The sequence below is a fragment of the Alternaria dauci genome, chromosome 7 (assembly GCF_042100115.1).
Source record: "Alternaria dauci strain A2016 chromosome 7, whole genome shotgun sequence".
NCBI lineage: Eukaryota > Fungi > Ascomycota > Dothideomycetes > Pleosporales > Pleosporaceae > Alternaria > Alternaria dauci.
The window spans coordinates 835556-859850 of record NC_091278.1 but is presented as its reverse complement, the minus strand read 5'-3'; the positions used below and the strand labels follow the sequence as shown (position 1 = coordinate 859850).

General features: G+C 52.9%; 8 protein-coding genes across 8 annotated transcripts; 2 read left to right on the top strand and 6 right to left on the bottom strand.

The window, feature by feature from the left end:
• Positions 1-409: 409 nt before the first annotated feature.
• ACET3X_007457 (uncharacterized protein) lies at positions 410-1815 on the bottom strand (the record flags this gene model as incomplete). Its single annotated transcript, XM_069453605.1, has 2 exons — positions 410-1474; positions 1531-1815. 2 exons carry the CDS (start codon positions 1813-1815, stop codon positions 410-412), a joined length of 1350 nt encoding a protein of 449 aa, XP_069304620.1.
• A 4313-nt stretch (positions 1816-6128) lies between these two features.
• On the bottom strand, positions 6129-7030 carry ACET3X_007456 (uncharacterized protein; the record flags this gene model as incomplete). The annotated part of the gene is made up of 3 exons (XM_069453604.1): positions 6129-6224; positions 6276-6659; positions 6713-7030. The coding sequence occupies 3 exons, from the start codon at positions 7028-7030 to the stop codon at positions 6129-6131; spliced, it is 798 nt and encodes a 265-aa protein (XP_069304619.1).
• Positions 7031-8107: 1077 nt separating this feature from the next.
• ACET3X_007455 (uncharacterized protein) lies at positions 8108-9019 on the bottom strand (the record flags this gene model as incomplete). The annotated part of the gene is made up of 1 exon (XM_069453603.1): positions 8108-9019. The coding sequence occupies one exon, from the start codon at positions 9017-9019 to the stop codon at positions 8108-8110; it is 912 nt and encodes a 303-aa protein (XP_069304618.1).
• Positions 9020-10205: 1186 nt separating this feature from the next.
• On the top strand, positions 10206-14218 carry ACET3X_007454 (uncharacterized protein; the record flags this gene model as incomplete). Its single annotated transcript, XM_069453602.1, has 7 exons — positions 10206-10235; positions 10286-10335; positions 10388-10519; positions 10575-10723; positions 10771-10800; positions 10907-13632; positions 13682-14218. The coding sequence occupies 7 exons, from the start codon at positions 10206-10208 to the stop codon at positions 14216-14218; spliced, it is 3654 nt and encodes a 1217-aa protein (XP_069304617.1).
• A 527-nt stretch (positions 14219-14745) lies between these two features.
• ACET3X_007453 (uncharacterized protein) lies at positions 14746-15683 on the bottom strand (the record flags this gene model as incomplete). The annotated part of the gene is made up of 3 exons (XM_069453601.1): positions 14746-15046; positions 15120-15242; positions 15640-15683. 3 exons carry the CDS (start codon positions 15681-15683, stop codon positions 14746-14748), a joined length of 468 nt encoding a protein of 155 aa, XP_069304616.1.
• A 2083-nt stretch (positions 15684-17766) lies between these two features.
• Positions 17767-18854, bottom strand: ACET3X_007452 (uncharacterized protein; the record flags this gene model as incomplete). Its single annotated transcript, XM_069453600.1, has 6 exons — positions 17767-18040; positions 18088-18159; positions 18282-18344; positions 18470-18489; positions 18574-18646; positions 18805-18854. The coding sequence occupies 6 exons, from the start codon at positions 18852-18854 to the stop codon at positions 17767-17769; spliced, it is 552 nt and encodes a 183-aa protein (XP_069304615.1).
• A 516-nt stretch (positions 18855-19370) lies between these two features.
• Positions 19371-23180, top strand: ACET3X_007451 (uncharacterized protein; the record flags this gene model as incomplete). Its single annotated transcript, XM_069453599.1, has 4 exons — positions 19371-19418; positions 19474-21591; positions 21655-22657; positions 22708-23180. The coding sequence occupies 4 exons, from the start codon at positions 19371-19373 to the stop codon at positions 23178-23180; spliced, it is 3642 nt and encodes a 1213-aa protein (XP_069304614.1).
• Positions 23181-23444: 264 nt separating this feature from the next.
• On the bottom strand, positions 23445-24166 carry ACET3X_007450 (uncharacterized protein; the record flags this gene model as incomplete). Its single annotated transcript, XM_069453597.1, has 2 exons — positions 23445-23861; positions 23942-24166. The coding sequence occupies 2 exons, from the start codon at positions 24164-24166 to the stop codon at positions 23445-23447; spliced, it is 642 nt and encodes a 213-aa protein (XP_069304613.1).
• Between the last annotated feature and the right edge of the window lie 129 nt (positions 24167-24295).

Sequence of the window (24295 nt, the reverse complement as noted above, 5' to 3'; positions counted from 1 at the left end):
AATGTGTTGACAATTTTACGTGGAGCAAGGGGCTGTTGGAGCGGTGTGCTTTTTGTTATCGTCGACGGATAAAGTGTGATTTGGGGAGACCGTGTGCGCAGTGTGTGCGCTTTGCTGAAAGCTGGAAAAAGAGGGGTGGATGTTATATTCATTATGAGGATTAGTGAAAGGGGTGGTGAAGTGGGAATATCATAAAGTTTAGTAATTCTATGGATTATTGAACAAAACGTACGTCTATGGGCTTGTGTTGTGCTACAAGTGTTGAGACCCAAGCGTGCTAGACCACGATGCAAGTAAATGCATACAGCGAGTCGAAATCACCCAAGATACACAAGCATAGACAAGTGGCGGATGCAATTGGTGTATTCCATCTACGCGGTATCACTAAAATGCTCATAATCCAACCCGTCTACTTCTTCTCTTCTAGCGTCAGACCCTCAATCGCCTTGTCTCCGCCCTCTGTTCCCACATCAACCTTGGCCTTGTCCTCGCCCTCAACATGTCCATCTGGCTTAGCCTCTACGTTGCGCTTGGGGTGGAAAGTACCCTTGTTCTTGACCTTCTTCTCCTTCTTCACCACCGGCGGTGGTGGGTAAGCCTTTTGCTCAATATCCTTCCATGCCTGGTTAGCCTGGAACTCCTTCTGTACCGGCTCGAGAAGCGCGTTGAGTGCTTCTGTGACAGCGGGCTTGAGATCCTGGGGTGTAAGGATGTCGTTTGAGTAGTCTTCTTGCATCTTTTTAATGTCAGTGTAGGTGAGGGGCTCGGCGTCGCGGCGCTTGACAACGAACTTGGGCTCGCCGTAGATGAGGTGGCCGGCGGGGAGGAGCACGTATTCGACGAAGCTGAGGACGCCGTTGTCTTCGACGACCTTGGGTGCGGCGTGGGCTTTCTTGAGCTTGCGCTTCACGACATCGGCGTCGTCTAGTACGTCGATCTTGGAGTCGGGGTCCGAGGAGCTCATCTTTCCGCCTTGTAGACCGGGAACCATGGGGTTCATCAAGTGCGCGCGCTCCTTGTAGCCGATCTTGGGAAGGACGTCCTTTGCGAGCGCGAAGATCTTGCGCTGGTCTACACCTCCGAATTGCACGTCTACATCGAGGTACTGCTCGTCAAGGGCCTGCATGAGTGGGTAGATGAGTCCACTCAGAGGCGCATTCTCGGTTTGCTTGACAACCTCTGCGCCTGCCTTCTTCGCCGCCGCCTCGCTTGTTATACTTGCTAGTCTCAGAAGATCCATGGTGTAGTCTGAGTTCAACTCGTAGCTCGATCCTAGCACAAACTCGAGCTTGTCGATTGGCACCTTGACGGCCTTGAGCAGCGCGGTGATGGTGTAGCGGTAGTACTCTGCGCGGAACTTGACGAGCTCGATTGGCGCTTTCAGGTTGTCGAGGAAGCCGTGGATATCGGCGAGGAGGATCTTGACGTGGCAGCCTGCCGCCAGGAATTGCGCGAGCTTGAGAATGGGTACGAACTAGGAACGTGTATTGTCAGCTGTGCACGCGACCGTGTCTCGCAATGTGTACATACGTAACCGCAATGAGGTCTTCCTGTTGTCGCAGTACCCCAGTAAACCTTCAAATGCCCCTGCTTCTTCAGCGCCTCGTCCATGATCTCTGGATTCAGCACCTCGGCCAAGTTGACCTTGATGAGCGCCATCTTCTCTTCGTCGGACATGTCCGCGCCAGGGCTGACGAACGAAGCCGCTTGAGCTTGTTGTAATCTTGACTTTGCATCCTTGAGCTGTGCCTGTGCCTCTTCGATTCTCTTCTCAATATCGGCAATCTCCTGCTGGATCGCCGCGGGGTCTGCCATGGTGTTGGCTGTGGTGGGGGTCCGAGGGGCAGCTGTTGTGCCAATTGACTTGAGATGGAGAGGGAAAACAAAGTGCAAATGTCACGGGAAGATGGCAGAGCAGCAGCGGCGATTTAAGGCTGTTGTGCTAAGCCCAGCTGAAGTGTACAAGTTGGTGGTGAGTCCTGCGCCCAGCTGAATGAGTCGTGGCGGGGCTGGAAACAGTCACCAAAATAACATTTCCAGGGTCCAGCACCTCCTTGTCGTGCCACAGCCATGTGGCGGCGGTACCTTCCTCAAAGTAAGCTCGGATGAACTCTCCGTGACACTTCGTCGCAACAATGCTTTCGGCTACAATTCTTGCTTACGCCAAGTCTTTCAAAGCGCTATTTCCTCAGCTCCTTGTTTAATATGCGCCCACCGCGTATCCTGCCGGCATTGGACATGTTGAGCATACCCAGACCTATTGTGCGGGCTAGCTCAAGACTAACTATCCACCATCTCGTGGCTGCACACGTATTGGGTCCGTCCATATCCTACTTACAGCCGACCGCTGTTCACCTTGGCTCTATCTGATGAGCTGGATGCGCGGGGTGACGCGACGTCGAGAACCGAGATGCTCGTTGCTGGACGGCTGCTACAGAAAAGCAGAGAACGCGAGCTGGTCGACTACGCATGGGCAACGGAATGCTGCGTCCAATGTGGTACTGGCCATTGGCGACTAGAAGACAGCAACGACTTTCTGAATGTTTCCACAAGAGTGTAAAGTCGACTTCGAGCTCCTGGTGGAGGCCTACTGTATCGCGATAACCATTGGATCGAGGCACATTCGCGCAATCCCACTTATGGACCTTTTCTCGCTTTTGTGAGACACCTGGAAGAGGGTTGTCACTTGTTCGAGACTCAACTTATCTGGATTTGACAGACCCCACAACACAGTGTGTGAGAAAGTCGTTGCCCTTTTCTTCTCAGCCTTATGTGGCGGAAGGCTGGCCCCATGGTGCACACATCCAAGCTTGACAGGCGGTCGCACTTTGGTTCTGATTGCTCGCATTCACTATCTCGCTGCAGTATGATCTAAGTTAAGGCAAAAGTGTGCGATAGGGGCTTCACGACACCAACAAGAGGCCTGTTCGCCATGCAATCCAACACATCGTGTGTAACCATGAGCAGCCTACTTTACCTTATCAATCATGTCTAACACCAAGTCGATGCCGCTGGTAGAGATAAAAAGGACTCAGCCTGCTCCTCCAGAGTCTACCGTCTCTTTTGCACACAAAGATTCCAAGATCTCTCAATTCATAACTGCAACTGATTCTGGACGCATGATACAATCAGATCGACCACCCACTGGCCCTGAAGATGAGCCAAACAGTCGCGCAAACCGTTGTCGAACACAACGTTTTCCTTGGGGTCTGGACAAACCGATCGTACAGTCCCACTAAAGGGGCAACCCTCACCCTCACTAGAAACAATGGTGCTCTCCTAACGGCCGCTCTTGCTGTCTTCGCCACCTATGTGGGAGCGAGATTCTGGAGAATCTTTTGCTTTGGCTTGCACCGCTGGTGTTCTTCTAAGATACCGCAAGACGCTCTCTACCATCAGCGCCAGGCGATGCTACGCAACTCGGAATCTGCCACGAGCATCACAATCGATACGTTTTGGATGATCTGGACCTGGTGGGGGAGGATGAAGCTCTCCAACACCCTCAAAAGACTCCTGCCACTCTTGCTTCTGGCACTTACGCTAGCACTAGCATTTGGTACAGCTGGGATTCTCTCCTCACGCATCTCGAGTTCCATGGGCGACGAAGTAATGCTATCTAGCGCTGGCTGTGGTTACCTTTGGTGGGATAGTGGTTTCGCCACAGAAGATGTGGATGTCCTCATCAATTACGCCAACCGCCTGACTGTGGAGGCGGCTGAATACTCGAGAAATTGCTATCGCTCAGATGCTTTGGATACAGACTGTCCAACATACACCCGCAAAAGCCTTCCGATGAGTGTCGTCAGCAACGCCACATGCCCCTTCGACCCCAAAATCTGCTTACTGGAAGGAGACAACGTGGTCATTGACACAGGGCGCATTAATAGCCACTCAGATCTAGGACTCAACGCAGAGCCAAAGGACCGCTTTGAATACAGGCGCGTGACCTCGTGCGCGCCGTTGCGCACCGAGGGATACTCGGAAGATGTGAACAAAACTATCGGAGGATACCAAGTACCATTCACCAATTATTTGTACGGGAAGAATCTTCATAATGATGCAAACTACACTTACGATTACTCTACCTTTCGGACTTCGCTTGACGCAAAGTACGCAGCTGACTACACCCTTATGTGCGTATGTTCCTTTGACATTACCATTAGCATATCTACGATTCTTGTCGCTGACTTGAAGCAGGCCCATCAGATTCTACGCGCAGTTGTGGGGCGACTTTGATCCTATTCCAGAGCTTAATCAAACAAACGACGAAGCGGACCTAACGCTGCTAGCACTTTCCACCAATGACGTTATCTTTGAGCAACCTGTCACTGATCCCTGGTACTCAGCTACCACCGAAGTTGAAACGGAGGAAGTCGGGCAAACACCACGATACTTTTCCAGTCAACCAGCGTCCTTTGTCGGCTGCAAAGTTCAACATCAATGGTGCGAACCTAATAGCAATACGTGCACACAGCTAGCAGCTTTCAACAAAGTGGCTTCGGAAGCTCAGACGCTCTCTTACAGCCCAGTTCAAAATGCGTCCGTGTATGCCATGACATGGGCCATGAATATGGCGCCTAGTATCGAAGCGATCGTTGATCGCCTGGGCGTAAGTGCTCTGACTTCTAGATACACTTTGAATCACGGCTTCCAAGGACCATTGTCACCAAGACAGTGGCAGAATGAGATCCAACACCTTCATTCTACGTCTTTGGCAGTGCTGTAGCGCATGACGATTGAGCAAGCATCTGGTCCCAACGACAGGAGTGTGAAGCGCTTCTTTATTCCTCCCGATAACGATATGGAGCGTAAAGCTAGGTGTCAGCAGGTACGTGCTTCCTCAGTTGTAACCAGAACACGCATGAGTCAAAGGTCTACTCAGGCTGCCCACTCTATGAGATTTTCTTCGTAGCAAACCCTGTTTGTGAGAGAAACACGTGAGATTCATGTCCAGCTCTCACCATGATTCTGATTTACGAGCTGACACTAATGACCGGTGATATAGAAAGTGCGTTCCAAAAGTTACACTTCCTTCTCAGTCCTAGGCCTTGGGCTCCTTGTTGGTCTCGGCACCGTGATAGCCATCACCTCTTATACTATCGAGACACTAGCAGAATGTGTTCAGAAGAAGCGCAAACTCGATCCCTACCACCAGCTCGAGTGGACACTGAATGGCACTCTGCAATTACAACGTCTTGCTCACGAGGATCTGGGCTATGGCACGTGGGAAAAGGGAGATGCGGCTGTGCCTGTAACCGGAGGACATGAACGACTTGCAATGGTGGACTGTGGGAATGTCAAACATCCTTGTTTGCAGATTTTGCAGATGGAGGAGTGTCAGAAGTCTTCGACGACTGCCAAAGAGACGGAGAAAAGCAACAATGACGGGCAAAGCAATAATGATGAGCATAGTAACAACGATGAGCAAAGCGACAGCGACGAGGATAGCGACATCTCCGAAGCACAGTGAACGAAGAAAGAATTTGCGTATACTTGGCTAGGGAGCAGGTGTAGTAGGGATAATTTAGGCTGTGGTGTTTTAGTTAGCTGATCCAGCAAACCGTAGATGGCGAAATTAGAAAGCGATGGGAGCGGGTAGGACACCCTGCCGTCAATCATAGAGAGAGCTTCTCACCCAGTGTGATATCTGAATCGGATGACATGTGTTTTGACGCGTTGAATACGACCTGCATTAGAGTTACCCCAGCACCATTCATTAATCCCACTACTCAACCTTAATACGATACTCCTGGAAGGTAACGCTAGCATGTAATCGCAGAGAGGAGGTTGGACAGGCGCAGCAGAAGTGCAATAACGCAGGCACAGACCTTCTATCAAAACAAATTGCAAGCCCAGGCGCAAGAGGCAATCAGATGCTCCAAAATAGCAAGAGGCAACATTTTCAGTAAACAAATGTTTTCTATTCGCAAGTATAAAGGAGTGTATAGACAAGAAGCAGACAAATCTAAGGTAAATCCACAAAGAAGTAAAACCAATAACCAAATGCCACCAATCGCTCAAACAATCTAAATCGCGCCGTCGCTATGTATGCCGAATCAATGATGCCGTGTACTCATATTATCGTGTCCCTAGTTTCGCTCCACTGTGTTGTGTATCCCCTGGCCAGTCTAGTAGCCGCACTTGGCCAAGCAGACCTTGACGTCCTGGACGAGGTTTGCCGGAAGGTTCTTGGCGAACTTTTCGACGTCCTTGCCGTTGATTTGCTGTGGCGCGTGTTAGCTTTAGCAGAAACCTGCAGGACATGTAGAGCTTACTGTGACGTTCAAAGTAGCATCAAGCACCTGGGGGTTAAGAGCAAAGAAGTTCTGCGCAACCTGGCTGGTACCAGGGTCCTCTGAGTTGAGAGTCGCGACGAAAGTTGCGTCTTTGCAGTTGTTGTTGAACTGGTAGTGGATGGAGCCCTGGGGGAAGACAGTGCCTTCGAACTTGTTGAGGTACCCGGCGATTTCAGGGTTCTTCATGGGCCCAACGACCTGGTTCTCTAGAACGTAGCCAAACTCGAGGTTCTCGCCTTCGACCAGGGTGAGGAACTCGGTGGCTCGCGGGTGCACGTGAGGAGAGTTGATGCCGCAGGGCTCGAGGAAGGCTACAGTGGTGCTGATACCAAGGCCAGTAAGGATGGGAAAGGTACCGATGTTCTGGAAGAAGAGTCAATAAAGTTTATATCATTTGTGTGAGCGAGTAGACTCACGGCTGCAATCGCCGTGCCACCTGGTGTGCTACTGTTGGCAGGCTTGACAAAGGGAAAGACGGTCGCCTTGCGGAGAGCATCTCCAGTGAGGAGATCTGCATCGTTCGACGGTCCGGTCGTCAGAAGCCTCTGGAAACGCTTGATAGCCGTAGGAGCTGTCAGAAGGTCGTCGAAGATGTCAGGAGTTGAAGCAGGCGCTGCTGGAGCAGCAGAGCTAGCACGTGCGACCACATCCTGCCTTGCCCCAAGACGCTGAGGGAGAGCCTGGACGGCACCGAGCGCGAGCGAAGCGACGAAAATCTTGGTGATGGCGAACATGATTACTGATTAAGAAGCGAAGGCTTGAGTAGACAGTAAAGAAATAAGGAGATAATGGAAAGAAAAAGAGGAAAAGATGAGACGGTAGTATGGTTTCTTGGTTGTGAGTAAGGAGATGATTCTTTCACTGGTGGTCTACGATGCCTTACTTATACCTACATGATTCTCGTCTGTCTTACTGACAGAATCAGCTTTCCTCAACGGAAGCATCAGATCCGTCGACCGCAGGATGGCTGTACAGCACGGTGGTGTTGCTTGCCGACTAACAGTGTGCTTAATCGGGAGAGGGAGCTGGTATGCTTAGACATTGCGGGGTCAAGAATATCCATTGGCTGAGATCCAAAACTAATCCCACTACGTTTTCTGGCCTGTCAGCCTGACAGCGGGAGCGCTGACGGGGCGTAGGCCTTCTAGAGGCGGTGTATTCGGAGTCTTGGGCGTGCGAAAAGACAGCACAAGACGGGGAAATTACTTCTCAGTTCTTGCATACGCTGATGGAACTGAAACGCTTGGAGGTGAGGCTGAGCGTGCAAAGCAGTGATGATGCTTGTTGAATCTGCGCGTTAATCCCAAATTAATGAGGCTGATGGCCTCGCGCAGTATGAGCGACACTCTACTACTGAAAAAGTGCATACCTGAGCGTAAGAGACGGGATTGTGAGCATCCGCGTCCTCTGAAGGGGCGTGTCGCCTGGCAGTAGGCGGTGCGTAAAGTTGGTCGCGTGCGAGTGGCCGTCAGCTTCCGCTGGATGCCTGGTGGGCCTTCAGTTTACTTGAGGCTGTCTAAAATTAGCCCTGGACTGACTCGCAGTGCCAAACCGCCTCCAAGAACAAACAAACGAGAACAAACGCTAGTCAAGAGAGCCATCAAATTTCGCAATGCATGTAGATTTGTCATAAGTTGTGTTGGATGCTGAGCAATGTTCGAGTAAAAACAGATACATTCAAGAAACCATACGCTACGCTAAATCCAACAGTTGACACCGAGCTTGTCGCTCACAAACGCCCTCAACCAAGGAAACAAACAACGCAAGGTCATCAGAACGGGTTCTAGTTTCGTAGATCGTGATGCTAACACTTATTCAGATTCAAACTCGACATCAATCATGTTCTGCTCCTTCCAGAACGGGAGCTCATCAAGCGTAAAGGCGTCATCACTGGGGATGGACGGCGGTCCTCTCCAGTGTGGCACCGTTATTCCCTCGTCGGGTTCTTCAACTTCCGCGATATTATTGGTATTTGAAACACCCCTGTCCTCGAAGATGAGTGAGCCCCTTCTAGGCCCACGAACACGGCGTCGCAGGCGGCGAGCATTCTGGTCCAAGTCGTCGAGGGGGTCGTTGTCGGAGTAGCTGCTATCTCCTTCGACGCTCTGGCTGTGGCTGCGCTTGAAGATGCCTGCACTCCATCGTTTCTTCTTTTTGAGGTATATACGCTCCCTTTCTTCGTCGTCTGACGTGTCTTCTTCGAGTTGCAACTCGTTCATTCTGGCAAATATTTCTGCTTTTGTGCCGCTCCGATCGCTCTTTGCGTCTTCGCAATGGTCTGGTCGCACAACCTCTACGTCACAGTCGTAGCCTGGATCGTCGTCCAGTTCTTCGAGTACGAACTGTGCACTCTCTGTCCGGCGCATCGGCCTTTCGTCTTCTTGTTCACATTCCTCATCCGCCTCGTTCTCCTCGTCAAATTCGCTATCAGTGTCGGATCCTTCCAGAGTCGTCGCCGGGTAAGCACGGTCGGACTCGGACGATAGACGAGAAGATGGCTCGCACGACTGTGGCCGGGTGAAGCTGAAGTGATAGTCGTGTCCGGTCGGTTCGATGTACTCCAACGGGGGTGTCTGCACGAAGTTGCTGGTGCGCCTGTGGACTGGGGAGGTTTTGTATGTTGGGGGTGGGAAGCGACCATGTGTATCAGGAGTGGGCGTCATGGGCGGTGACTGTAGATGGCCGTTGAGCGCGGCGGCTGGTAGTTCGTGAGGCATTGCCATTGTCAGGAGGGCGTCGTGGTGGTTTGATGGCAAATGTTGCGTCAGGCTTGCTTGCAGCCAATTGCGATCGCGTACGTATCGATGATCTCGTCTAGGTGATTTATGCTGATTTCTTTAAGGAATCAAAGTCCGACAGACGTGTCTAATCTTTGAAATACGGAAGAGGAGTTGCGTCGACTGTCTCATTCTGGAGGTGGTCCGGGAGTGTTTTACTGGGATATCTGAGCGGCGAGCTCGAGCGGAGAGGTGGAGAGTTTTGAGAAGGCGAACCCTGCAACGCCTTGGCTTATCGTGCAGGTGGAATTGGAGTACTATAGGCCGCAATGCAGGAAATGTAGCTCGCAGATCGGTCAAAGCCACAGAGTGCAGGTCAGTTGGAGTGCGACGCGTCAGTGGTAATGGAATGGGAGCACAAAGCAAGAAGAAGGGTACTGGAGGAGGTATGAATTCCCTGCAGAGTGAGAAATGTGTGCGGGCTGTCGCCAATTATCACCTGCGTTTCAGCAATGAGCTGGCCGGCCACGGAGCGGGTCTGCAGCATTGCTGCCCTTTCCATGCGCAGCATCGCTTTCCATCCATGCCTCCGATGCTCGTGGTCGCGAACGATTAGTCGCAACAAAGACTCGGGCAATCTACCTTGCGTCAGGCTGGATGGATGCCCAATGAGGTCAGCGAGCAAAATTGTCCTGCACAGGGCGGGTAGGTAGTGTTGGCACTACGATGCCAGCTGGCACACGGAGTCGCATTGGTGAGTTCTGCGGGGCATCGTTGCAGGGCGCCAGACCAGGGGAGCCGAGCCACGCAGCAGAGGCGAAATTGGGATGAAGCAACGTGAGAGAGTGAGGCTCTGCTTGCGGCAGCTAGTGTGGAAACTCGACGTTCGCTTGAAATTGAAACATGGACCCGACGCCCTCAGACGGAGTTGGAGCGATGTCTGGCAGATCTCACGTGACTGTGGTGGGGAAAGGGCGCTAGCGACAAAGACAGCTAGACTGTTGATCGGAATGTTGCGTGTCATATCGAACATTAGCAACAGCAGCTCAAGGAGACAGCCGTACCGAACATAATAGTCAACACCGTGTTTCTTTCTCCTTGCCGTATACCCGTATCCCCCCGCGTTTGCTGTCTCTTGCATTGAGGTCGCCACAGACGACAGTGAAGCTGCGGCTTCGTCTCCAATTCCGCCATGTCTTCCTCTCCTTCGATGTTGACCAAGGCACGCAGCTCCCGACCCATGCGACTGTATAGCTGGCTAATTGACTGCAGTTTGAGTCAAAGTCCTCGCGTGCCAAGGGCATTGCCTTCCACCCCAAGAGGTACCTTCACCTGCTCCACGTTGCTCCCTTCCCCGCTGACGACTGCTTCCAGGCCATGGATCCTCGTGTCGCTACACTCGTCGACCATCCAGCTATGGGACTACCGCATGGGCACGCTCATAGACCGCTTCGAAGAACACGATGGGCCGGTCCGCGGCGTTGACTTCCACAAGACACAGCCATTGTGAGCATTCCTCGGGCAAATGAGGAGGACCAGCAATATACTAAGACTGGCGCAGATTCGTGTCTGGCGGTGACGACTACAAGATCAAGGTCTGGTCGTACCAGACTCGGCGGTGTCTCTTCACATTGAATGGCCACTTGGACTATGTCCGGACCGTCTTCTTCCACCACGAGCTCCCGTGGATAGTGAGCAGCTCCGACGACCGTAAGCGCATGCAGTGGGTCAGCAGGACAATGGCTGACGCAGAACAGAGACCATTCGTATATGGAATTGGCAGAACCGTAAGTACCACCCTCGGCTACCCACTCGGAACGAAGCTAACATTGACAGGCTCACTGAGTAAGTCACATCGCAAAATCTCGCAGAAACACACCTAACCCTCCGAAGTATGTACCATGACTGGTCACAACCACTACACCATGTGCGCGCAATTCCACCCAAAGGAAGACCTCATCGTTTCCGCCTCGCTCGATCAGTCGGTTCGTGTCTGGGATATCTCTGGGCTCCGGAAGAAGCACTCTGCACCACAGGCCATGTCCTTTGAGGATCAGATGGCACGCGCGAATCAGAACCAGGCGGATATGTTTGGAAACACAGACGCGGTTGTCAAGTTTGTTCTTGAAGGCCACGACCGAGGTGTGAACTGGGTCGCATTCCACCCTACACTACCACTGATCGTTTCCGCGGGTGACGATCGCCTCGTGAAGCTGTGGAGGATGTCAGAGACAAAAGCATGGGAAGTTGATACCTGCCGAGGGCACTTCCAGAACGCGTCTGCGTGTCTGTTCCACCCCCACCAAGATCTGATCTTGTCTGTCGGAGAGGACAAGACGATCCGTGTATGGGATCTCAATCGACGAACCTCGGTCCAGTCTTTCAAGCGGGAAAACGACCGTTTCTGGGTCATCGCGGCGCATCCCGAGATCAATCTCTTCGCTGCCGGTCACGACAATGGTGTAATGGTATTCAAGCTGGAACGGGAGCGACCCGCATCCGCTGTCTACCAGAACAACCTTTTCTACATCACCAAGGAGAAGCATGTCCGGTCTTATGACTTCCAGAAGAACATCGAATCCCCATCGATGCTGTCTCTCAAGAAGCTTGGAAGCGCTTGGGTACCTCCGCGAACGCTGTCCTACAACCCTGCTGAACGCTCGATCTTGGTCACTTCTCCAGCCGATAGCGGAACATACGAGCTGATCAGCCTTCCGCGAGACGCATCAGGAGCAGTAGAACCGACAGACACGAAGCGGGGCTCCGGTAACTCCGCTGTCTTTGTGGCTAGGAACCGATTTGCCGTCTTCAACCAGTCTAACCAACAGATCGACATCAAGGATCTTAGCAACTCAACCACCAAGACCATCAAGCCGCCGCACGGAACCACCGATATCTACTTCGGCGGCACTGGCAATCTGCTTTTGATCACCCCTACTTCGGTTGTTCTCTACGACATCCAGGCCAAGAAGAACCTTGCTGAGCTCTCTGTCAATGGCGTCAAGTACGTCGTGTGGTCGTCAGACGGACTGCACGTCGCATTGTTGAGCAAACATAACGTTACCATTGCGACAAAGAACCTGGAGCAAGTCAGCACTCTCCACGAGACAATCCGGATCAAGAGCGCAATTTTTGACGACACCGGTGTTCTTCTCTACTCTACGCTGAATCACATCAAGTACAGTCTAATGAACGGCGACAATGGAATTGTACGCACGCTTGAGCAAACAGTGTATCTGGTGAGGGTTAAGGGCCGCAACGTGTACTGTCTCGACCGTGCTGCGAAGCCGAAGATTCTCCAAATCGACCCAACCGAGTATCGGTTCAAGCTCGCCCTGGTCAAGCGCAACTATGATGAGATGCTCAACATCATCAAGACCTCCAGTTTGGTTGGACAGAGCATCATCTCTTATCTTCAGAAGAAGGGCTATCCCGAGATCGCACTTCAGTTTGTGCAAGATCCCCAGACGAGGTTCGAGCTCGCTATCGAATGCGGCAATCTGGAGGTGGCAGTTGAGATGGCAAAGCAGCTTGACCGACCAAAGCTCTGGCAACGATTGAGTACCGAAGCTCTCGCGCATGGTAATCACCAAACCGTGGAGATGACTTACCAAAAACTGCGCAATTTTGACAAGCTTTCCTTCCTGTACCTTACCACTGGAGACCAGGACAAGTTGAAGCGTATGGCTAAAATTGCAGAGCACCGTGGTGACATGACGGCACGATTCCAGAATGCTCTCTACCTCGGAGACGTTCAGAATCGGATAGAAATGTTCCAGGAGCTTGACCTGTACCCCCTTGCGTACGCCACCGCCAAGGCACAAGGTCTTGACGAGCAAGCACAGTCGATACTGGAAGCTGCCGGAGTTTCAGAAGAGCAGATCAACCTTCCTTCAATAGGTGCACCTCTTGCGCCTCCCAAGCCTATTGTACCCACGCACAAGACAAACTGGCCGACGCGCGCCGCGTCTTCGACTGTGTTCGAGAAGGCTCTTCAAGGCGAGGTTGAGGGCATTGGATCCGACGAGCCAACGGCGAACGGCTTCGGTGACGAAGATCTTCTGGGCGATGCTGAGCCCACCAGTGCTGCGGCTGACCTTGCAGGTGATGAAGATGACGACGTTGGTGGGTGGGACATGGGCGACGACGGGGACGTCGAGGCAGAGGACGATTTCGTTGAAGTTGAGGGTGCTGAAGCCGGCGCCGGAAGTAGTGAAGCAGACTTCTGGGCACGCAACTCACCTTTGGCGGCCGATCACATTGCTGCAGGTTCGTTCGATACTGCTATGCAGTTGCTGAACCGACAAGTCGGTGCTGTCAACTTCGAGCCTCTCCAGGAGCGCTTCCAGGAGATCTACCAAGCGACACGAACATACCTGCCAGCTACGCCAAACATGCCCTCGCTGGTCAACTACGTACGGAGAACAGTAGACGAGACAGACTCGCGCAAGATCTTGCCCATTATCCCACGCGACCTGGAGTCAATACTGTCAACCGACCTCACCGCTGGCAAGCAGGCTCTGAAAGAGAACAAATTGGAGGCTGGCATTGCCGCTTTCAGGAAGCTGCTACAGCTCATCATGATCAACGTCGTCTCATCGCAGGCGGAGTTATCTGACGTAAGTTCTGCTATTGTGCATTTAGTCGATGCATGCTGACATTATCTAGGCTAAGAAGGCAATCAACACGGCCACGCAATATATACTTGCCATGTCTATCGAGCTGGAGCGGCGCAAGCTCCTCAACGGTGCTACCGATGTCTCCGCCCTATCTGACGCTGACAAGAAACGCGCTCTCGAATTGTCTGCTTACTTTACCATCCCCGAGCTTGAGGGTCCTCACAAGTCAATCCCGCTTTCTGCAGCCATGAACTTCGCGCACAAGAACAAGCAGCTGAACACAGCACTGAACTTCGCCAACGCGTTGCTTGACCGCACTGGAAACGCAAAGATGAAGGAGGCAGCTAAGCGTGTCAAGACGATTGCCGAGAGGAATCCCAGCGACGTAATCGAGATTGACTTTGACCAATTCGCCGACTTTGACATTTGCGCCGCCAGCTTTACGCCCATCTACAGCGGTATGCCGTCAGTTACCAGCCCGTACAGCGGCGCGAAGTACCACGCAAGGTACAAGGGTACTGTGTGCAGGATCGACGGCATCACCCAGATTGGTGCACCAGCTAGTGGACTGAGGTTGGTAGGTTAGAGCTTGGAGGAAGAGACGTTTGGGTGCCCGAGGGCAGCATTGCAGGATTGTTTGAAGGTGTATGCTTAGCGTGTTATGCTCTTTTACGACATCTGGTGTTGCCAGTTGAACGGACTACTGAAAATGGGGGGTGGCCGGTTACGTGAATCAATCGAATACATGCAGCTTTAGAGTTTGACGACAAAGAGATTAAAATGGCATGACGAAGTGTAACGCACAATACCCATCCTCTGCTTGGTGCAAGATATGCATTGAGCAGGATACATTCACAAGTAGAAAGTTTCATATGTATTCATGTTCTGCAAGTTCTGGCATGATCTTGTATTTTTACATTACCATTTGACCAAGGTATGTAGGAGAAAAGCATTAAAACATAAGAGGTATCGAGCGTGTGCCATTCCGTATAACCGACCGAATTCCAAATTCCAAACGCCCATCGAGCCACCTCATTTGACGTCGTCACAGGATGTCATCACATTATCATCGTCCATGTTCTACCATCCCTTGACGCCTCCCATACGATGCCATCAAGCTTTGTGCGGTGGCGGACCAGGCGGCGGCGCGTACCCTCCGCTATATGCGGGCTGAGGACTCTGAAGCTCAACACCGCTTTGCTGGCCGTAATAGGCGTTGTTCGCGCCTCCGCCACCGTAGTACCCGTTGTTATCGCCTGGGGCTGCAGAGTATGGCGGTGCAGGCTGGTGTTGGTTGCTGTAGTAAGGTGCGGCGGTTTGCTGGTTGTTGTTGTAAGCGCTTGGGCGCGCGGCCCAGCCTGTGCCGTAGAAGGGTTGGCGACCAGCTTTGCGGCGGCGACGGGCTGTTATGCAACTAGGAGTGTGTTAGGCCATGTTGGAATGAAGCGGGTTGTGTGTGTGTGGATGCGTGGAGAGGGAAGACTTACGAGCATAGGACGAAGAGGAGTAAGAAGCCCACGACGACGACTACGAGGACAACCCAGCGTACCCAGTTATTCCATGCTGAGTTCCCGCAGCGGTAGTAGCCATAGCCTTGACGATAGCATGTCCTAGCCATTGCGTGTTAGAATCGGAATGTTCGTGTTTTCGTGTCGCAAGTATCGAATGACTATGATGTGCAAGGATGGAGCGCAAGATATAATGTTGAAGCTGTTGGAAATGAAACCACGGCGGGGGAAAGAAGTAGAAGACGTATTGTTGTATGGGCCCTGCGTGTAAAAGATGCCGTGATATGCGGCGACAGGCTGGGCGCAGTGACATTGTGACGTCGTCTGTCGCAAACACACCAGCCAGGACCCAACCGATCCTTTGATCCACCAAGCTTGCTTTCCCCAGCATAATAGTGCTACTGCGCCGCTTATGACACGCCAACTACGCTGTCGGCACCGCCACTAGCAACAAACGAGGGCAGGAAGGATGAAAAATGATGAATTGCGCAACACTTACTCGTCGTCGTCGTCATCGAAGAATTGTCTGCTTTGTAGATGCATGATTGCAGCTATCGTTCTATCACGTGGAAGGATATATGACGTTTGTTGCGAATCAGAGAGGAAAGTGAGAAATGGAATTAAAAGGTGACGATGCAGAGCTGAGACGAGAGTAAACGAAGAGCAAGGTTTCCGGACTGCTCTTATGACGATATAGGCTCGAGAGGGGAATTGATGTGACCAGGGCTCAGCCACAGCCAAGAGGGCCCTAGGACCGTCGGTAATCCGCGCGCCGGCGCGCCCACTCCAAACGGGTGAAGCGGAGCTTGGTGACGATTACTTTGCTTACTACGACATCATTGGGCGATGGAAAGAGCTTTTTGAACTGGTGATTGTTGTTGCGGAGGCGCAGTTACGATGGACGAGGACCTGAGTTAGGTCGGCGCGGTTTCTAGCCTATTCTCGAAGACTGGAAGGCGGACTATGCGGCAAGGGGTGGTGTGCTGCTTGGACAGCCGTGATTAGCATGACTAGAAGGGAATTTGCTCGGTGGCTCTCGGAAACCGCTTGGGTTGCTGCGCCTGTTGCTTTCGTAATGTTGTATCGAGTCCAGGCAGGGCCAAGAGTACGTACCTCCGCCTTCTAATCGCGAGACATGCGTGGCCGATCATGTCAGCAGTGCGCATGAGGTTCCATGTTGCGTGTTCACCTAGCTGCTGATGTCGTGAGATGGTCGCACAACACGTGGTGCATGATACTTTCTCGGATGCTCTCGACGGTGTTCTTCGTAAGACCAGAGCTGGCTGGTTGGAAAGGTCGCAAGTCACAAGGCCAGTGGGGATGTAGCCGTCGTGCGAGTCCTTGAGATGCAACGGAACACCAACGACCCCAGATATCTCCTGAGGTGGTTCAGCTTGTAATTCCTCATATTGCACTACTCGAACGACGGAGTCTCATTACTGCTTCATGTATATGTACATATGAACCCGACCACAGCAACCCTACCTACCCCACACCTTCACAGCGCCACACCCACTCGAACCTACGCCACAAACCCTCTACCCGTCTGTCCCCATTCCCATCGCGAGTCGCTGCCCACTTCCCCGTCCACCCCTTCCAGCTCGTCGGCTGTCCATCCAAGCATGTCATTCCTCCCAAGGGGGATACAGGGGTTCGCATTACTCAAACACCCTCCAACCAATCACATGCCCTCTGCTCAAGATTTCCTGGGAGGCGCTAATGCAGGATGAGTTGTTCAATTGTTCATGGCATGGATTCTGCCTGGTCCCACCCCGATTTTCTGCCAGCGGGTGAGTTGTGCGAAATAATAGTTGTTTGCTTTCCTCTTTATGCATTAATCCTCTCCTCTCTTTCCCCTCCGGCCTGGTGGAGTTGTTCGTTTTTTTGTTGCAATGTTTGGCGCCGGTTGCTGCTTCCGCGCCGCTACAAAATACCGGACGCATTGAGCCATGTCCAGCAAGGGAATTTGGACAGCAGAACGTGAGGAGGCCTGCTTGAGAAAGGAGCCGCGAAGAGCGCCTGCGCGCGCAATTGCACAGTGTTCCTCGACGAACACCCATCCGGACAGCTTGTCGTTACGAGGTCGAATGTCGCGCATCTGCACGCAAGGCATACCAATGTCACGAGGGTCAGGACACGACTAGCACATGGCCGACACACAACAGAGACGAGGATACCATTCATATCGCTGCAAACTCGGGCCGCTCCTCATGGAGCCGAAAAAGAGACGAAGCATGCACAGCCGTACATGTCATTCATACATGGACCAAACTCTTCCCGTATTTTCTTAGCCGCTACAAGTTTGCTGGAATATGGAACAAGGAGGATGATACATGATGAGCAAGGAACAGTCGCCGTCATAATGATATGAAAAGAAGTAAATGTACCGAGCTGGGGAACTGGAATGGCCATCGCTAGCCTGCAGAGCGATCTGCCCGTCTTTTCTTCCATCAAGTCGTAAGAATCATTAAAGATGTCATGTAAAGCTGACGACCGTAATTCGTGAGAACGTAGGCACGTCACCATCGTGAAGTTGCGAAAACACCAAACCCAATCGAATGCGTCGTGAACGGCACCTGACCGACGCGGTCACGTTACCCCGATCGAATACGAACAACACAATACCTCACTTGCTAGCTCGGGCAATCAACCACTGGAGAACGGCATCGAGGTTGGTCTCCTCCTTTGCGCTGATGCCGTAGCAGCTCACCTCTCGGTGCGACACTGACTTGAGGTCGAGCGCTTCGATTAGCTCATCCACCGAGAGCTTGTTGGGCAAGTCGGACTTGTTGCCCAAGACCAGAAGAGGAATGCCTTCGAGGGCTGGTTTCTCCAACAGGAGCTTTAGCTCTTCGCCAGCAACCGGCAAAGCCTCCTTGTCAGCAGAGTCGACAATGAACCTGTTGCAATGAGCGACAGAAGGCCATCACATGCACAAGCGACTTACACAATGGCATTCACACCGCGGCAGTACCGCTCCCACATGGAACGGAACCTAGGCTGGCCTCCGAGATCCCAACTGTTGCCGCTGGTCAGCAGATGCGCCTCCGGACTAGTAGATTGTTCTGCACCCCGCAAGGCTGGGCTTGGCGCTGCAAGAGCCGGACATGCGTGACCAAGGAGAAGATGGGAAGCACTCACCACTTCAAGGTTACATGACCTTTCTGGACCCGCTTCATATTGAAGCCAACAGTCGGGATGGAGCTAGGACCAGTCAGCGCTTGGCCCAGCCACGATGGCGGTCATGGTTGCGCAAAGCAGTAGCTTCGGGAGACGGATGAAACAACGTCGCCGCCGGCTCGCGCAACCCGGGACGGATGTAGACCTACTCGACGGTAAACTCTCCTCCCTATACACGGATGGGTCAGCTTGCACTCATCGGAACTGATGATGTCGATACAGGAGGGTGTTTCCGCATCAGGAAGAGACTCACCGCCAGAACCCTCAACAGCGAGGTCTTGCCAGCGTTTTGCAACCCGATCATGGTGATGTCCATCTCAGTCGCCCTGGATGGTGTCAGTGGTCATCAGGCAGCTCATGTTGTCGCTGCCGGCGATATTGCCTTTTCACGGGCGCAAGCTGAGTAGTTGGCAGAGTATCAAATAGCGCATCAGGCATCAAAGCGATGGCATTTGACATGGTAGAAAAGGACAGGTAGGCATACCAGAACAGGCGGAGCAGCCAGTCATAGATGCGACGGAAGAGATTCGCCATGGCTGTTGTCAGGGCGGGTTGTTCTGACTCGGTGCTGTCGTGATCTGGTCGGAAGGAGTGGTGATGTACGGGCGATGGAGGGAAGTCTGGGAACCTTGATCCTTGCTGCGGGGCATGTAATAGGCGTGATCGCCGTAGTCTTAGCAGCAGCAACGGGCTGATGAATAGAGTTTCCAGCGTCAATAGCGGGTGCGAAGAGGGCAGGCAATGCTGTGAGGAAGTAGAGAAGCAGAGCTGTGCCGCCCTAACGAAAGCCCGGAGTGGTTCACGCTGCAGCACAGTGATGGAGCCGCCGCGGCGTGTGACTTTGGCCAGCGCGCTAAGCAGGGGGTGGCCTATCGGACTAGTCTAGTAAAAAAGTTCGAGATTGGCGTCGCAACTTCTCAATCGCGCCGCAGCTCTGCCAGACCGCGACAGCCCCAACTGCTCTGGGACAATACTGCGCATGCTGCTGCGAGTTGCGCTCCTTTCTTCCCCGTTTACAGTGAATTAAAAAGGCCACGTGCACAAATAATCATGGTGCCTGCCGCAAGGGCCGACAGCCCGCAGGAATGGTCGACCAAGGCAAGCGACTACTTTTTTCTCAACCTTGGACCACGACATCTAATAGGTAATGCAGTTTGACACGCTCAGGCGGCACGACCTGTTTCGCAACCCCCCGAAAGACAAGACGGCATACCCCACGCTCGCCGCCGCCGTAGACCCCCACATCAACTCGTTCAACACCATCTTCACTCCCGGCGGCCAGCTAGCCCAGGGCATACGCGACATTGGCACCAAGATCTTCCTCGACGGCGACCCATACGCCGCCCCCGAAGACGTCGGCCAGAGAAACCGCCTCTCGCTGCGCATCTCAGATGTCTTCCTCGACAAGCCAGTCCTGCCGCCGACCAACAAGGTCGCGCTCAAGAACCGAAACATCTATCCCGCCGAGGCCAGAGAACGGCATGCTTCATACCGCGGCAAGATGCGCGCGCGTCTTGAGTGGCGGGTCAACAACGGAGACTGGCAGGAGGATGTCGTGGATCTCGGCGGCGTGCCCGTCATGCTAAGGTCCAACCGCTGCCAGCTTGAGGGCATGTCGCCAGCGGCACTAGTTAAGGCAAAAGAAGAGTCTGACGAGCTGGGCGGGTACTTCATCGTCAACGGCATTGAGAAAATTATCCGTCTCCTCCAGGTCAACCGCCGCAACTACCCCATGGCCATTAAGCGTGGCGCCTTTACCAACCGTGGTCCCGGCTACACCCAGTTCGGTATCCAGCTCAGATCGATGCGGCCCGACCAGACCTCGCAAACCAACGCCCTGCACTACCTCAGCGACGGCAATGTCAACTTCCGTTTTTCATGGCGCAAGTCCGAATACCTGGTCCCCATCGTCATGGTGATGAAGGCTTTGGTCGAAACCAACGACCGCGAGATTTTCGAGGGTCTGGTTGGCGCTGCTGGCTCAGAGGGTCTGGAAGAGAAGCAATTCGTTACCGATCGCGTAGAACTGCTACTCCGAACATACAAGGTCTACGGGCTGCACACAAAGGCGAAGACCCGCGCGTATCTTGGTGGAAAGTTCAAGGTCGTGCTTGGTCTGCCAGCCGATGTCACCGACGAGGAGGCTGGTGCCGAGTTCCTCCGCAAGATTGTCCTCCCTCATCTAGGCTGCGTAAACGTCACACCGAGCCAGGACGCGGACAAGTTCAGAATGCTACTGTTCATGGCCAGGAAGCTCTACGCATTGGTCGAGGGCGATTGCGCTGTCGACAATCCGGATGCCGTCCAGAACCAGGAGATTTTACTCGGTGGCCAACTCTACGGCATGATTCTGAAGGAGAAGTTGGAGGAGTGGCTCAACAGCTTCCAGCTGGTCCTAAGAGAGTGGGGGAGGAAGACCGAGTACAAGCCCTTTACGTCCCAAGAATTCACCAAGGACTGGAACTCGAGGATTCTCCGAAGGACACAATCGAACCTTGGTCAAGCCATGGAGTACTTCCTCAGTACAGGCAACTTGATCAGTCCGACCGGTCTCGACTTGCAGCAAACATCCGGATATGTTGTGGTTGCTGAGAAGTTGAACTTTCCGCGTTTCATCTCCCATTTCCGAATGGTGCATCGAGGTGCCTTCTTCGCTCAGCTCAAGACGACCACGGTTCGTAAATTGCTACCAGAGTCATGGGGCTTCATGTGTCCTGTCCATACCCCTGACGGTAGTCCTTGTGGACTTCTCAACCACTTTGCACACAAGTGCAAGATTGCAACTTCCAACCTCGATGTCTCAGCCATTCCCAATCTCGTTGCGCAACTGGGTGTATCCAGCAAATCATCTGCCTCCCTGGAAGCGAGTGTGGTGGTTCAATTGGACGGTCGTGTCTTGGGTTTCTGCTCGCCGAAGCAAGCCAAGGTCATCGCAGACACACTTCGTTACTGGAAGGTCGAAGGCTCACACAACGTACCCCTGGAGATGGAAATCGGCTACATTCCCGGATCCAACGGTGGCCAGTATCCAGGTGTTTACATGTTTTCGCAAAGCTCGCGGATGTACCGACCTGTGAAGTACTTGCCTCTCGGCAAGACCGACTACGTAGGACCATTTGAGCAACCATACATGTCGATTGCATGCACGGACGCCGAGATTGTATCCGGTGATTCAACACATGTGGAGATCGAGCCTACGAACATCTTCAGCATCATCGCCAACCAAACGCCCTTTTCAGATTTCAACCAGTCGCCACGTAACATGTACCAGGTAAGTTGTGGTTATTCAAAATGCATGTGAGAGACATACTGACTTCTCACCTCCTCTTTTCAGTGTCAAATGGGTAAACAATCAATGGGTACACCAGGAACCGCTATGGCCTACCGAACTGACAACAAGACCTACCGCTTACAGACTGGTCAAACCCCGATCGCTCGTCCTCCGTTACACAACGAGTATGGCATGGACAACTTCCCGAACGGCATGAACGCTGTTGTTGCTGTCATCTCGTATACCGGATACGACATGGACGACGCTATGATCTTGAACAAGTCATCACACGAGCGCGGTTTCGGCCACGGCACTGTCTACAAGACGAAGATTTGCGACCTCGAAGAAGGCAGCCGAAGGAATCGATCAGGCAGGACAGTTACTAAGCTGTTTGGCTTTGCTCCTGAAAGCTTAGTGAAAGCTGCGGCCAAGGAGACTCTCGATGACGACGGTCTTCCTCGCATTGGAACCATGCTGCGATCTGGCGACGTCATTGCTGCATGGCACACCGTCTCGTACGATCCAGCCACCGGTGATTACATCAACCGCGACGGCCAGACACAGTTTTTCAAATACAAGGACGATGAACTTGCTTTTGTCGAAGAAGTCCGTATTATCGGCGCCGAAGATGGAACGCAACCATGCCAGAAGCTCAGCATCAAGCTCCGTATTCCTCGTTCTCCAGTCGTTGGTGACAAGTTCTCTTCCAGACACGGACAGAAGGGTGTCGTCAGTCAGAAGTTCCCTACTCCAGACATGCCATTCTCCGAGAGCGGTATGCAGCCTGACGTTATCATCAACCCTCACGCTTTCCCCTCGCGAATGACAATCGGTATGTTTGTCGAGTCGCTAGCTGGAAAGTCTGGAGCACTCCACGGCATGGCCCAGGACTCAACGCCCTTCCGCTTTGACGAGCAAAATACAGCTGTCGACTATTTCGGTCACCAGCTAGCCAAGGCGGGTTACAATTACTACGGCAACGAGCCCATGTACTCGGGTATCACTGGACAAGAATTGCACGCAGATATCTACATTGGTGTCGTCTACTACCAGCGTCTACGACACAGTAAGTCATTCCTCTAATAACAATCTAGACCTCTACTTACAATTCCGCAGTGGTCAATGATAAGTTCCAAGCCAGAACTACTGGTCCCGTAGTGTCCACGACAGGGCAGCCCATCAAGGGAAGAAGCAAGGGAGGTGGTATCCGTGTGGGAGAAATGGAACGTGATTCTCTACTCGCGCACGGCACAGCCTTCCTTCTGCAGGACCGTTTGATGAACTGCTCCGATTACACCAAGGCAGCCATCTGCCGTACCTGCGGATCTTTCCTCAGTACAACACCAACTGTCAGCGAGTACGGGCGCAAGAAGGATAGAAGTGGCAAGGACATCACCATTCGTTGCAGAAGGTGCGCTGTGCTGGCCGACAGCACCAGCAGCAAAGCCGATCTGTGGATGGACGCACAAGGTATACGATACTCTGGCGGTGAAGACGTTGCCGTGGTTGCAGTCCCTGGTGTGCTCAAGTTCCTGGATATTGAGCTGGCCAGTATGGGTGTCAGGCTCAAGTTCAACGTCGGGCCGTAAAGAAGAAGGATTGAAAAGTGTAGATGAAGATGATGGAAACGTGTTTGCGCATTTTCATGGCGTATTCTGGTTTGTGGCACATGTCCAAAAGTCGGGTTAGCAGCATTAATGGGCGTCTGGCGCACGGACGAACGAATCAGCATAGACTGTAGTATGAATTGAAGCATACCCTTCAAAAATCTTGGTTTCTTGGTCCCAAAAGTAGCGACTTGTGGGCCACAAAACTACTAGTAGGGGCCTTTATATGTGTCTTTGTCTCTTGTTTCAAGAGTAAAGCTCTGCCTCGTCCACCCTCTTCATATCCGACATGCCACCCATCTCGCCATGCCCAGCATGTTCAGGTCTCTTGAGCGCAGTGCCCTCCTTCAAGTACAGTATCAACCGGAACGCCGCATTGCCATTCAGATAATACCTGTGCAACCGTTTACTCCGTATAAACCCCAGTCTCTCGTATAGTTTCAAGCTCGCCGTATTCGACACCTCGGTCTCTAGCACGATCTCGTCGGCGTCGCGCGCAGTCATGGCATCAATGGCTAGGCGGACGAGCTGCGTGGCTATGCCTCGGCCGCGGTATTCTTCTTGGGTTGCGAGCATGGCAATGTAGCCGCGGTAGGTGCCGCTGCGGTGCGGTTCGAGTTTGCATGTGATTACGCCGATTAGGGTGTTAGTGGGGGAGAGGGCCTGCGAGGTTGGGGAGGAGTCAGTTTGTGTGTAGTTTGAACAAGTTGAAGGGGGTTGAAGACAGGGGGAGTGAGTGGTACCATGTAGCACAGGTCGCCCCATTGGTACAGGAAGTACCGGTATACATAGATGCTATAAGGTTCGGACAAGTCTTTTGAGATTAGTTGGCGGATGGCGGGGAGGTATTGCTCTTCCTTCGAGGGCTCGTATTGGACGTATTGGAGGTCTGAGTCGCTCAGCTCTCGGGCGTCGGTGTCGTGTGCCGGCGCATCGCTTTTGACGTCGCCATCTTCATTGTCGGCCATGGCGCGTGGGAAATGAGAGCGATGCGCGGCAAGTGGAGGGGCTTCAATAGCGGGCGTCTCTCCGGCTTGGCGGCATCAGGAACGTGCTGCGCCTGCATCCTTGTGCCGATCACTCCGTCACATGTCGGA